The following is a 13,268-nucleotide window of genomic DNA, read 5'->3' as shown; positions in this document are numbered from 1 at the left end:
GCTGGGCGCCAACCTTCTCCCCAGCTGTTTTCAATAAGGCTCCACTTCTGAGGTTGCTGGCAGACCTCTGGAAAGATCTGAACCAACCTCACATAATGTTTTCCATCAAACCCACAATTAAGTAATATTCTCTTAACTCATAAACTGCATACAAAACCTTTTTCCTGTCACTTCTCAGCTCCCCTCCTAAGCAACCTACAAGCAGGTCAGGCAGAGGTTACAGCACTTTTGCAGGGTCAGTGGAGACTGCATCACAGGCCTCCAGAGGCAATTACTACTCCCCCTGCTGTACAAGCATGGAGGGGGTTGGATGTTCGTTCTTGGGAAGTACAGGCTACATTATGTACGTCATTTGAGTTAATCCTCCCAATACCTCTGTAAGGTCAGTGTTACCATACTAATTTTATAGGTAAGAAAAAAAATCTCAAAGAAGGTAAGTAATTTACACAAGGTCCCCAAATTCAGGCTTGTTCCTCCATAGCTCACTACTTTTCAGGGGAGTCAAATAGAATCATGGGCAAGAAAGTTCTAAGTATCAAAAAGTTATGCCAAGGCTTCCTAGTCTTTTGACAAGATATTTCACCAGTGTCCCCGCAGGAGTATTCTTCGAGAGCACTGTTAAACACCACACCCTTATTTTGTAACTGAATAAATTACTGACCCTAGAAAGGCCTAGAATAAAACTGGCCTTCTTCATGAGGTCTTCTGCATGCTTCTTTCCTATATTTTTTGTTGCACATTTTATTGTATTAATATACTGACCATAGGGCATAGGGTCTTGTTCATTACTAGTGTTTGTTTATGCACAGGATAAAGGCTCATTGAGCACCCTTCACTGCTACTGTGCTAGACACTGGGGATGTAAAGAAGGTTAAGGATCTAGTCTCCTCCTACAAGGAGCGCCTACTCTAATAGTGGAGATGGAAAAGACAGATTCAACAAGGTAATTTTTGTTTAAATTTTAGAGATGGGGTTTCGCTTTGTTACCCAGGTTGGAGTGCAATCATAGCTCACTGAAGCCTTGAACTCCTGGGCTCAAGTGATCCTCCCACCTTAGCCTCTCAGTAGCTGGGACGACAGTTGCATACCACTATGCCCAGCTAATTTTTTTTATTTCTATTTTTTGTAGAGGCTGGGTCTTGCTTTGCTGCCCTGGCTGGTAGTCTCGAACTCCTGGCTTCAAGCAATCCTCCCCAAACAACCTCCCAAAGTACTGGGATTATAGGCATGGGGTACCTCACCTGGCTGTCAGCACTGGCAGATCTTATGATACAAATATAAGTTCAGGAAAGTGTGTGCATGCACATACATTTTAGTACTTCAATCAGGCGGCATTAATGAGCAAGAACTGAGTCTTAGCATTTCATGCCTCTTAGAACCCAGCTCTGTGTTCGTTGTGCACCTACTTTAGAGTCAGTACAATGGACGTGGCAACTGCCTTAGGATGCTCACTCTCTATCAAGGGAGACAGTATCCAACCAAAGGCTCCTAGTCTGGGGCTCAGTGAAGACAAATTGACAAATATACTCTGAATAAGAATATGATTTCAATGGAATGATTAAAATTAATCACTATGTGGGCCAGGATCATGATGTGTAGAGAAGAAAAGAGAAAAAGAGGAATGACAAGTACCAAGTAGTTCAACATTTGACCCAGTGTGGCTGGAAGAGTCTCTCAGCTTGAAATTATGAGGTCCTCTATCAATCAGTCAAGGTCAGTAAACCTCTGGGAAGAAGATGGTTCTCCTTGCACTCACAGCTCTCCCACTGTCCAGCCTTTGGTTTTCACTTCTTAATCACCTACTGTGTGTCAGGCATCATGGTAGGCACTAAGGTCTCCTGAGCCCTGGGCTGTCTTGATCTTTCTGAGGACTAGGATGAAGAGGCCTGGCCTCTGAGTCTGCTTGCTGTTCTTGCTCCCTCTGCCACCCCAGCAGAGGCCACTACGGGTTTCAGCTCTCACTAGACTCTCTGGCTTCCTGCCTCCTACCCTCCTGACCGCTTGGTACCTGCAGGCCCTGCTGGTCCCCGTGTGGCATCAGGACAAGAGGCCAAGCTGCAGGGCAGATGCAGACTGAGGTCTAGTGAAGGATTCTTGGTTCGGAGAGAACCAAGCTATGAGCTGGGGCAGGAAGAAGCTGGTGGACAGAGGTGCTCCAAATTGACAAGGCGAGTTTGAATCTCATAGATCGGGGAGCAGGTGGGCCATGAAAACTGGTGCTGTGTCGTCTCCCTTACTGATAACAGTGCAAGCTGAAGAAGACTGGCCTCTTGGAAAGTACTTGTGCTTACAGATGCCCGAATCCTTGTCCCATTCACCTCTCTTCTGCTGACTAATCAATCCCAAGGAAATAATATTAAATATGGAATTAAAAACTTCATGTGTAAAGATGTTGATGCAAATTTAATTTAATAAAAGGAAATATTAGAAACCATCAAGATAACTGCCAACAGAGGAATGATTCAGTAAATGGTAGCATATCAAATTTAGTGGAATATTCACCATTAAAATTATGGTGACGGGGTGATTTGAAAAATGCTATGTTGGCTGAAAAAAGCAGGATACAAAACAGTATGAATAATTTTAGTTATGACTAAAAGTTACTAAGCACTTCTATTACATATGCAGCAAAGATATTTCACTTAAGTAATGCCATATTATAGGTAGCATTATCCCCATTTTATAGATAGCAACATGACTTGGAGAGTTGGCAAATTACTCATGATCACAGCTGGTAAAGGATGGGATTGAATTAAAAATCAAGTCTGACCCATGGCCTGTGATGGTTCCACAAGCCACTCTGCCCCTATAAATCCTGTAGTTATTCCTATGTTGAAAACAAAATAAACCCCTAGCTTAGAAAAGAACTATAGGACAGAACGATTAAACAAAACAATAATACAGACTGAGAGCAAAGCAGAACCATAGGTAATTTTAGCCTTCTTTCTACCTTTGCTTATCTGCTTTTTTTTTTTTTGTTTGTTTGTTTGTTTGTTCTGGAAGCTTTTTATTGTTGCTCCAAGTTTAAGAATTTTCACTGATGGCAGAAAACCAACACTTAGAGAGCCTCCCGCATAGCCCTGCCCAGCTTCTGAATCTTGGTCTTGACAGACATGTCAACATACTTCTCTCCAATGCGCACAATCATTCCACCCATGATTGACGGATCAGTCTTAGCCTCCAATTTCAATACTTGGCCTTGACTCAGGAAGCTCTTGAGGACAGTTTTTAATTCAGAGAGTGTGGCTTCTTCTAAAGGAGATGCGGTGGTCACCGTGCAAGGCACCTCTCCGCGATGGACACTCATCATGGTAGAAAAGGCAGAAACGACTCCCTGGGCATTGCTTAAGCGACCATTTTCCGCAAGCAAATTGATCAGGTTGGTGGTGAGGGGAGAGAACCTCTCTTTTGCTGTGATGTCATTTAGGCTTTTCACTTTAATAGAACGCTTCACATAGGGATTCAAAACAGAAGCAGCCACTTTGGGTTCCTTCAGGATTTGTGCTACTCTCAACAACTCCTTTTCTACTTGCTCCAACTTATTCTGTTTTGATGCAGCAGAATAAAGAGCTGTGGCATAGCGACCTTCAATACCGTATACCTGAACAGGAGGCCTCACAAGCTTGGCAAACAGTCTGACCACAGAGGTACTGAAACATCGCACCTGCCGGGAGAGACCGGACACTGCTGGGGCGGCCATCTTCTCCCTGCTTATCTGCTTTCTTAAGTAGAATACTGCATTTTTACTTTAAAGCATTCTCAAAGTAAGCCATTTAGAGCGGTGCTGTGGACAGATCAGCGATCCTGATTGTATTACTATAGTACTATGATGCCCACCATTTTATTAGGCAACTGCTATGTGCTGGTGCACATCTGCCATTGCATCAACCCTCCAACGATGCTGGGAAGTAGGAATTACTATTCCCATCTCAGCTATGGAGCCTAGAGAATGTAAGCAGAAGAAATTCAAACTCAGATATCCTGGCTACAAAATCTGTGCTTCTATTCTTTCCATTGCCCCATGACACAAAGCTTCTTGATTGCCTGCCCTGACGTTTCTTGATCATTTGCACTCTGGCAAGCACATGTTTATAAGCACGGGCTGGCCACTGCTCCCTGAAGAAGAGGTCGAGGTGAACTGGTCCTCCCTGAGGTATTTACCCATACTCTGCCACAGCTCGAGTCCTGCCCTCAGCCTCTCTTCCCCACTGAAACTTTGGAGAGGTTCAGGGAGCATGACCAAGTATAGAACAGAGACCCGAGGGCCACAAGTCAGATGAGGTGAAGAGCAGCGAGAAGGGGCCTGAGCCAGCTTGGGAACAGGGCTGAGGGTGTGGAGCAGACGATAGTGGTGATCTGAGTTCAGGGTAGGAGGGGAGATAGAACAATGACAGAACCAGGGGTCTCCAGTCTTCTGCCCAAAAAGCATCCCCTACCACCTTTAGCATCCAGACAGCTTCCCTTGTTTATGCACAGGCACGTGTGTAGATACCCACACATAATCTCTAGAGTTCCCACTAGTTAGGCCTTTGATGCATGTCCTGAGCAAATGGGCTTATTTTTTAAAGACAAAATGATTTCCAGAAAGCTAACAAATAGTCACATTTGCAGCCCATCTCTAACAACTATAATACAAGACTGTACAGTGCTTATTTCTGTATGCTATTCTTACCCAGGTTTATTATTTCTTACCCATATTTTTCCCTCTCTATTCTGACTCCACACCTCTACTCCAGAAGATTATAAGCATTATAAAATTTAATCTATATGATGCATTCTCAAGGGGGTAATAGCATCCCTAAGGTGGGGGGAGGGGCGGACAATTTGTTCTCGGGAGTAAGGGGCAAAAAGTCTTACTCTTTTTATGTATACCCACAGATATACTACAGTACACATATACAGTATAAAGTATAACTGTCGTATTAAATTTTCACTAGGGGGTTCCTCAGGAGGGTGATAATGGGGGAGATAATGGTGATAATAAGAATTACCAATTCCCGTCTCTACTAAACAAAATAGAAAAAATTAGCTGGGCGTGGTGGCGGGCACCTGTAGTCCCAGCTACTCAGGAGGCTGAGGCAGGAGAATGGCGTGAATCCGGGAGGCAGAGCTTGCAGTGAGCCAAGATTGTGCCACTGCACTCCAGCCTAGGCGACAGAGTGAGACTCCGTCTCAAATAAAACAAAATAAAATAAATAAAATAAAATAAATCACCAATCTATAAGTCAGCAATATGCTCAAGCAGCCTATCAACAGAGAGCCCCTTCCCAGGGCCTGTGATTGTCAGACCCGCCACCCTCAGAAGTAAAATCAGGCAAGACGCAGAAGCCCAGTCACCCCTTCCTCCACTGCCCAGCCACTTCCCACGTGCTCCCCCAGGGGCAGCTGAAACCTGCAGGTGTGACCTTTGCTTCCGTCTCTGGAGACTAACGGCTGTCCCTTGAGTGGCTTATAGAAGAACCTGTTTAGGGACAGTGTGCTCAAGTGCAGATTCCTTGGTCTCACCTCAGTGGGTTTGGGTGGGACTCTGCAGGCACCCAGTGGTTTCTGCAGGATCCCACCTTGAGAAATCACTCTCTATAAAGTGCCTCCACGAGTGATTCCAGCACTGAGGGTCCAGAATTTCACTTCAGACCCCAAATGGCTATGTCCTGGCTGCTAAAAATGAAGAGTGGGGGGTGGGCTTGGGGATAACTTGACCTTATGACAAAAGAGCTTTGTCTCAGATAATTCATTAATCCCGTACCAGTGTTCACTATGCATGTGGAGGACTGACTGGTGCCAGACTGCTCCAGAAACAGTCTCTCCTCACTCCTTTCTGGACTGAGCCACAGCAGCTCTCCCGGCCTCCAGCCCAACAGAGTATGGCATTTGATGGGGTCGTGCCTGTGCTTGAGCGGACTGACTGGGGGATAGTGGCCTGGGAACCAGTTCCCTGGGCCCAACATCCCCTCGTTGCGCACGGATGAGGCAGGCCCAGCATGACACGCTGTGGAAAGTATGTTCAGGTGCCTGGCTCCCCTCGGCCTAATGCCTTTTAAATCAGGATCCAGATTTGATTTGATTTTCCTTGCCTTCCTGGCTCCAACTCTTCCAGGCTCATTTTTCACTCCCCTGTCAGGCTTCCCAGCATTTGGTGGCCGGGTTGAGCCAAGTTCTTCACACTCCACAGACAACCTCCCTCCTAGGCTTGGGACTCTGTGCTCACCATCTAAACTTCAGCTCTCAACAGGCCCTGCCTGCCCCCACCTCATCCTGCTCTAATCCCTGCTGGAGTTTTCTGAGTGGCTGAGAGGGACCTGCATCTCTTAGAGGAGTTGCTCGGGGACTCAGTGTGCCACCGTATGACAGAAAAACAGGCGAGTCTATTGCTCATCCTCACCATCACTACAGGACACAAGTCTCTTTTCACCATCACCATCTCCCACCTCCTTTTATTTCAGAGTTCTTTAGCAGAGGCAGGGGACAGGGATTAATTTGAAGAGGACGTCAGGTCCCATGTGTGGCATCAGAACACACTTCCTCATTCCCACACAACGTGCCAGCACTCAAGGTTGGTGTGCATGTAATGGGTGTGCGAAGTGCAGATTTGGAGCCTCAGCAAGTTGAGGATGTCAAACCTTTGAATGCAGGGACAGTGTCTTGGTTTTCTCTGTCATCTGTTTATTGCAGGAGTACAAACATCCTGCATACCATGAACGTTTACTGAACGAACCTGCCAACTAGTCACTTAAGTCAGCCTGTCACGTAGCACTGGGGTCAACTGGTAAGCATGCTCATAAAACCACCAGGTGGTTAAAGTTTATTTTTATGGTTGGGCGCGGTGGCTCATGCCTGTAATCCCAGCACTTTGGGCGGCCTAGGCAGGTGAATCACCTGAGGTCAGGAGTTTGAGATCAGCCTGACCAACATGGTGAAACCCCATCCCTACTAAAAATACAAAAATTAGCCAGGTGTGGTTACATGTGCCTGTAGTCCCAGCTACTTGGGAGGCTGAGACAGGAGAATGGCTTGAACCCGGGAGGCAGAGGTTGCAGTGAGCCGAGATCACGCCACTGTACTCCAGCCTGCGCGACAGAGTGAGACTGTCTCAAAAAATAAAATAAAATAAAAATAAATGTATTTTTATGAAATCATGTTATGTTGGAACAGGAAGGGGCATCACAGTCATCTGGTTTGACTCTCTCATTTTTATAGGATGAGGAAACTACAGCCCAGAGGACAGAGTGAATTAGAGACAAAGACCCAAGCACATGACACCAGAACAGATCTCCTTCCAGATCACACTGTTGGTCTTAAGAGAGGCAGCTCCTTATGATGGCCGACAAGCTGCCCAGTAAACACATTTGCAGATGACAGCACTTTGGCATCACGGGGCTGATTGCCGTGCCCCGGTGTGTTTAAATCCATCCCTGCTCAGCCATAACCTAACCAGGTCTGACTGAATATACACCACGGGCTGGGCACTGTCCTAGGTGCTATAGAGAACACAAAGATGAATAAGAGATTGTCTAGAGGCTCACGTTCTAGAGACGAGTACTTAAATAACCACAACATAAAGCCAAAGATACACAGTACAGGAAAGCCCCAGGGTGATTCAGCAGGAAAGAGACCACAACTGGCAAGAAGAAGCAGGATGGGCTCCCTGGAAGAGGTGACATTTGGAAGAAGTGGGGTAGCACTATGATAGATTAGGGGTCTGGGCTCTAGTTAGAAAGGATGACGGAAGTCCAAGAGGGAAAGCCCGGGACCTGCTCAGGGATCGTGGGGCCTGGCAGCTGGGAAGAGTGCTGGTATGGGCAACTAGCACCACATCGTGGAGAATGGCAAATGCCAGGCCAGGAGTCTGCACTCAGAACCACTGGAGGCTTCCGGCCAGAGATGAAGTGCTCCAAGCTAATTGCGAGGAAGACCCTCACAGTAGATGAAGCCTGGAAGGGGCTGAGGGAGGAGCTCTGGGAGCACTGAGCCAGCAAGTCTCCAGTAACTCTGCCCTCCAGTGGCTGAACAGATGGAATCCTAAGGGGGTCACGAGAGCCCTGGCCTCATCCTTCAGTCGAGCTCTCCTGGAGGGAGGGTGCTGTGCTCTTAGAGGCACTGGCCCTCCATGCACACACTTCACCTCATTTCGTTCTGTGTATCTTTCCCCAAGTGCTGAGAAATGGGAGAGGGGGTAACTAGCACTCTCTACCCTCTAACAAAACTAGAAGGGGTTCTGTAAAATGCTACACAAATGTATGACATATTATTAAAAATCAGAAGTGATCAGAACAAACCACAAAGAAAACTCCAACACCAACTTCAATACAAATAGGCACTGAATAAAATAATAAAATGTTGAAGATGGGAGCAACGGTCAAGATGATTTGGTCCAACTCTCAGCCTGATGTGTAGATCTCAACACCACAGTCCTCACAAATGATGGCCAGCCCTCCACAAGCACCTCCTCAAACCACAAACGGCCAACACAGTAGACAGCTCATGGTAAGTGCTTGATAAACATTACTTGAATGAATCAAATCCAAACACTCAAAATCTATCTTAAATAAAAACAGAACATTAATGAGATAAGAGATTAATGTTTAGAAAACCTACAGACTGAATAAATAATCTCTTTTCACTGGGCGTCTACCAGGAGCTGGCACCGAGGTGTGTTTTGTAAAAACTAGGCATGTAAAACACAGAACACACAAAACAACAGACAAATCATAGAATTTCAGATCTTGAAGGGTCTTAGGGATCATCTGAATCGTGATTTTATAAGAAGGAATGTGAGATGCAGGGAGGTTTAGTGGTTTGTAGAAAGTTTTAAGGCAACTACGTGAGAACTAGAACTCCAGTCCAGGGCTCTTTCCACAACACACTATGTTAGTTATCTAATTAAAATCTAAATTGTACAGTGCAGAATATAACCCTCTAGGAATATGGAAATGGAAAGAAATGCAATGAGGTAGAAGAGCTAGAAAAGGCTTCATTGAGGAAGGAAGGTTTAATTTTCTGTTTTGATATTGAGAATTCATTAGTTGCAAGATCACTGAAGACAGTAATCATGTTTTATTTTTCTTTGTATCTCCAGAGTCTGGAGCACAGAGGAGGCTCAACTCACACTGGTCATTATTTATGAAAGTAGTGTCTTACTTAGTAACTTTACTTAGAGTTGGAAGGAATATAAATATTAGAAGGAATCTGAACATCCTGAGCTCTGCAGAAATTGTATCTATGTGAACAAATGAACCAGACCTCAGTGCTATCGCTCATGCCTGTGTAGATCCCCTAGGCCACTTTGAGTATACAGTTAAGAGGAAGAAAACCCCAATCTGGTCTCTTTATCTCTCATTGGTCATTTTGCCACTCAGCTTTGTTTCCATTTCAAGGCAGACAGTCAAGATAATTGGAAACACGTTAAAACAATAGGAGCCTAAAGGCCTTATTAGTAGCGAGACAGACATATCTAGATAGCGCCAGCCATCTCTTCCCTAATAAGTAAACTGTCACTGAGAAATTTTAAAAACACAGACACTTAAAGAACTTTAACAAAAAATAATTCTATTCATACAGTTCCAAATCCTCTTCTAATTTTAGGTAGTGAACACATTGGTGGATTTTCTATGGTTGTGATCAGAGTGTGCCCAGTGTTTGTTCTACTTTTCTTCCTACTTTTGTTATTCACACGCATTTTCATGTATGGATATAGCTACCACAAGGACAAATAGGTGATTATGTAATATCTGCCATATTGATGTGTTTGTATAATAATCTATCTCCTTTTGAGTAAAAACTAGTTCCTTTTTTGTTATTAAAAACAGTGCTTTGGACATCTTTGTAGCAACTACATTTTTTTTTCTCCTTTAAGAGTTAAGTTATAGTGTCAAAAGCAGAATTCTTGGCAAGGCACATCAACAGTTTTATTGCCCTTGTAACATTTTGCCAATCTAAGCCCCAAGGAGGATGAACCAATAATCAGTACTTCCAACAAAGGAAAGCCTCACCTGTTTCCTCACAGCCCCAGCAGTGGGCTCTTGGTACCTTATTTTGCTAGATTTTTAGGTGCATAAATACTTTTAAGGTATTTTGATTTCCATTTGTTTAAATGCCAGCAGAGTTGTGTAATCTTTTTAATGTAGTGTTATATATTTTCCATGCCCGGACTTTGTCTACACTTCTTTCACTGTAAACTGTGTATTCATCTTTGACAAATTGTCAAATAGAATCTGGACATTGAACTCAGATAGCTGTACTGAGTCTTCTTGCAGGCATTTTTATTGAGCTTTTAAAAGATATACAGAAGTAATTCTTGTCTACTGTTTACAAAAATTTCAAGCAATAAGAATGTGTATAAAGTAAAAGGTGAAAGTTGAGGGTATAAAATGGCTAAAGGTTTCTTTCCTTTTTACTCTTTCCCCTCCCTGCAGTAGTATTACTTCTCAGCTATAACCCCTGAAATAATCTATTTTTCTTTTAATTATTTTTATTTTGCTCTGTGTCTATTTCTTAAGAATTTAGACAGCACTTAGTGGAGTCCCACAGGAGTGATGAGAAATTTCTCTGGCTTACGGTGCCTCCCTCTTACTGGCCTTCACTTGGTTTTTAGATCTTTTGCTGGACATTTATAGCATAATCACTAACTCCAATGCCTACAGAGGCTGGACAGGAAACACATGTAGGGAATGTGGGCTGGGACAAGAAATGTCATGAGGCCCTTCCTGTCCATTTCCTGCTTTCCCATTATGAATATAGACTTGGCTAGGAGAAAAGCTAAGTCCTCACTGGCAATAGGCACTGGTCCTTAGTGTTGGGAGATGCCTTGGAATGGTGGGGACTATGATGACCTGGAAACGAAATGTCTAGACACAGTGATGGCACCCTCTGGGCCAGTGTGGCCATGTGGAAACCTTGCCAGGTCTCATTTGTAAAGAAAAGCCACTTATACACAAATCATATGTGTACATTTTCCATGTGCAAATCTTCGCTCAAACTTTTTGAGAACACAACACAAAAGACCTGTGTGCCAAATATGGCCCATGAGTTGACTTTTTTTTTTTTTTTTTTTTTTACCTCTGTCATTATGGTTTTAAGTCACATACTTAAACCTGTTATTTGACCCATCCATTTTAGATGGAATCTCTTTACCTCCCACTGTGTAAGATGGGGACATTAGTGTCACTATATTTTTCTCTTCCTCTGTTTTTCTGTCTCTACCTTACCATTCACCATCCCACTACTTTTGGCTTGCCAAAACTTACAGGATTCACTTTCTGTTCTGTAACTATAATGAACACTTTTGGGTTTTGTCTATGGATTGATTTTTTAAAAACAACAATTTTCTTGATAGCAATATTATATTGTATAAATGTTGTTTTCAGATATCTGGTGTCCATGAATTAACTGTTCACCATCAGTGACCGAAGAACTAGTTTCCAAATATAGGTGGCTTCTGTGGGTTTTCTACCTCTTGGAAGTAGTCCTGTCTCCCTGAATGAGGGGGCGGACTGCAAGCCCCACATGGGGAATGTCTATTAGAAGGCTTCACAGAGAGGACTTGGTCATGGTCACAGGCTTGTCATGGAGCAAGTGGACGGATGATGGCACATTCAACACACTTCCATCCTGTTTCTTAAAAACTAACATTTACAGCAGGAGCTTCACTTCTCTCCATATACATGTTTAGTAAATAGGCTTTCCTTTAATCACCCCGACTTCTGCCCTACATCCACTCCTAATCTCCAAATCCTTTAATCTCAAATATATGGCTGAAGCCTCACCCTTAATTGTTCTGCAGGCAGAGCTGATACGTCCTTCAATGTAATCCCAAGAAAATCTCTCATCCACTAATGTCCCTCTCGTGTTTTTAGCGCAGCTATGAATGCATTCTCTTTGGACCTCTTCATGTTTATTTCAATGTCATATTTGTCAGGAAAGGAAGTTAATACGTCTGTTCAGTCCACCATTTTGAACCCGAAGTGACCACCAGCTGTTGACTATGATAACCTTTCAGTAATACTTGCCCTGCCACTTCTCATTCTTCTGCTTTCCCTTTGAGTACTTTGGGAACTCTGTGACATCTGGACTACCAGCCACATGGAATAGACAACTGTGGAAAATTTAGGAACACATTCAAGCTTGCTGGGATATCAAGGTTAGCATTCTACAATGAAGATGAAGGACAAAGATTCTCTCATCACAGATCATATTTTTCTTTGAATGAATCTTGAGAATTCACTTCATTCTCAAGAATGTAATGTCTTCATTTTATTATGAATGGAACAACTATTTTCAGTCTATCTTCCAGCTGTGGGTTGGTGATATACAGTATGGGAAGTGAAATTATGTATGAGCATATGCTCTCGATCAGCCCTGTCCGAAAGGACATTCTATGATTATGGAAATGTTCAAGAATCTGTGCTGTCCAACATGGTAGCCATTAGCCCCATGTGACTATTGAGCACTTAAAATATGGCCGATGTGGCTGAGGAACTGAATTTTCAATTTAATTTAATTTAAATTAATCTTAATTTAAATTTAAGAAGCCACATGTGACTAGTGAGTAGGTATCCTACTGGACAATGCAATCCTATACCTTGAACAGCTCACTCTCATTGAAGGAGCAAAAGATAAACAATAATGGATCAAATTATAAATTGATTAAAAAATTGATAGAGTAGGCTGGGCATGGTGACTCACGCCTGTAATCCCAGCACTTTGGGAGGCTAAGGTGGGCGGATCACCTGAGGTCAGGAGTTCGAGACTAGCCTGGCCAACATGGTAAAACCCTGTCTCTACTAAAAATACAAAAATTAGCCAGGTGTGCACACGCCTGTAGTCCCAGCTCCTTGGGAGGCTGAGGCAGGAGAATTGCTTGAACCTCCAACTCAGGAGGCGGAGGTTGCAGTAAACTGAGATTGTGTCATTGCACTCCAGCTTGGGGCAACAGAGTGAGACTCTGTCTCAAAAACAAAAATTGATAAAGAGTAAAAATGAGTCATATATATGTATGGTATTATAGGAATTCAGAGAAGGGAACAGTTGAGGGTTAGAAAGTTCAGGATTAGAGCTGTGAGGTGGATCTGTGTGCTAGTGTGAAAACAAAAACATCGAAAGACATTCAGTAAAAAGAGCAAGTTGCAGATGGTTACCAGAGGCTGGGAAGGGTAGTGGGACGGTGAGGGTGGGGGAGGAGGTGGAGATGGCTAATGGGTACAAAAAATATAGAAAGAATAAGACCTACTATTTGATAGCACAACAGAGTGCTACAGTCAATAATAATTGTA

General features: G+C 43.6%; 2 protein-coding genes across 2 annotated transcripts in view; both read right to left on the bottom strand.

Moving 5' to 3' along the window:
• The window catches only part of MYLK (myosin light chain kinase), a 226,897-nt gene that overhangs the window by 167,481 nt on the left and 46,148 nt on the right, over positions 1 to 13,268 (bottom strand). The gene's annotated exons all lie outside the window — the stretch shown is intronic.
• Positions 2,991 to 3,705, bottom strand: LOC105533182 (ATP synthase subunit O, mitochondrial). The gene has a single exon (XM_011971553.1). It carries the CDS (start codon positions 3,698 to 3,700, stop codon positions 3,059 to 3,061), a length of 642 nt encoding a protein of 213 aa, XP_011826943.1. The 5' UTR covers positions 3,701 to 3,705; the 3' UTR covers positions 2,991 to 3,058.

This window comes from Mandrillus leucophaeus, unplaced genomic scaffold (assembly GCF_000951045.1).
Source record: "Mandrillus leucophaeus isolate KB7577 unplaced genomic scaffold, Mleu.le_1.0 Scaffold123, whole genome shotgun sequence".
Taxonomy (NCBI): Eukaryota; Metazoa; Chordata; class Mammalia; order Primates; family Cercopithecidae; genus Mandrillus; species Mandrillus leucophaeus.
Note: the sequence above shows the minus strand (reverse complement) of the source record. Positions and strands in the feature narration are given on the sequence as shown.

Bases quoted from the DNA above. Each gene is read 5' to 3' on its own strand.
- LOC105533182 (XM_011971553.1), bottom strand. From the start codon at position 3,700: ATGGCCGCCCCAGCAGTGTCCGGTCTCTCCCGGCAGGTGCGATGTTTC.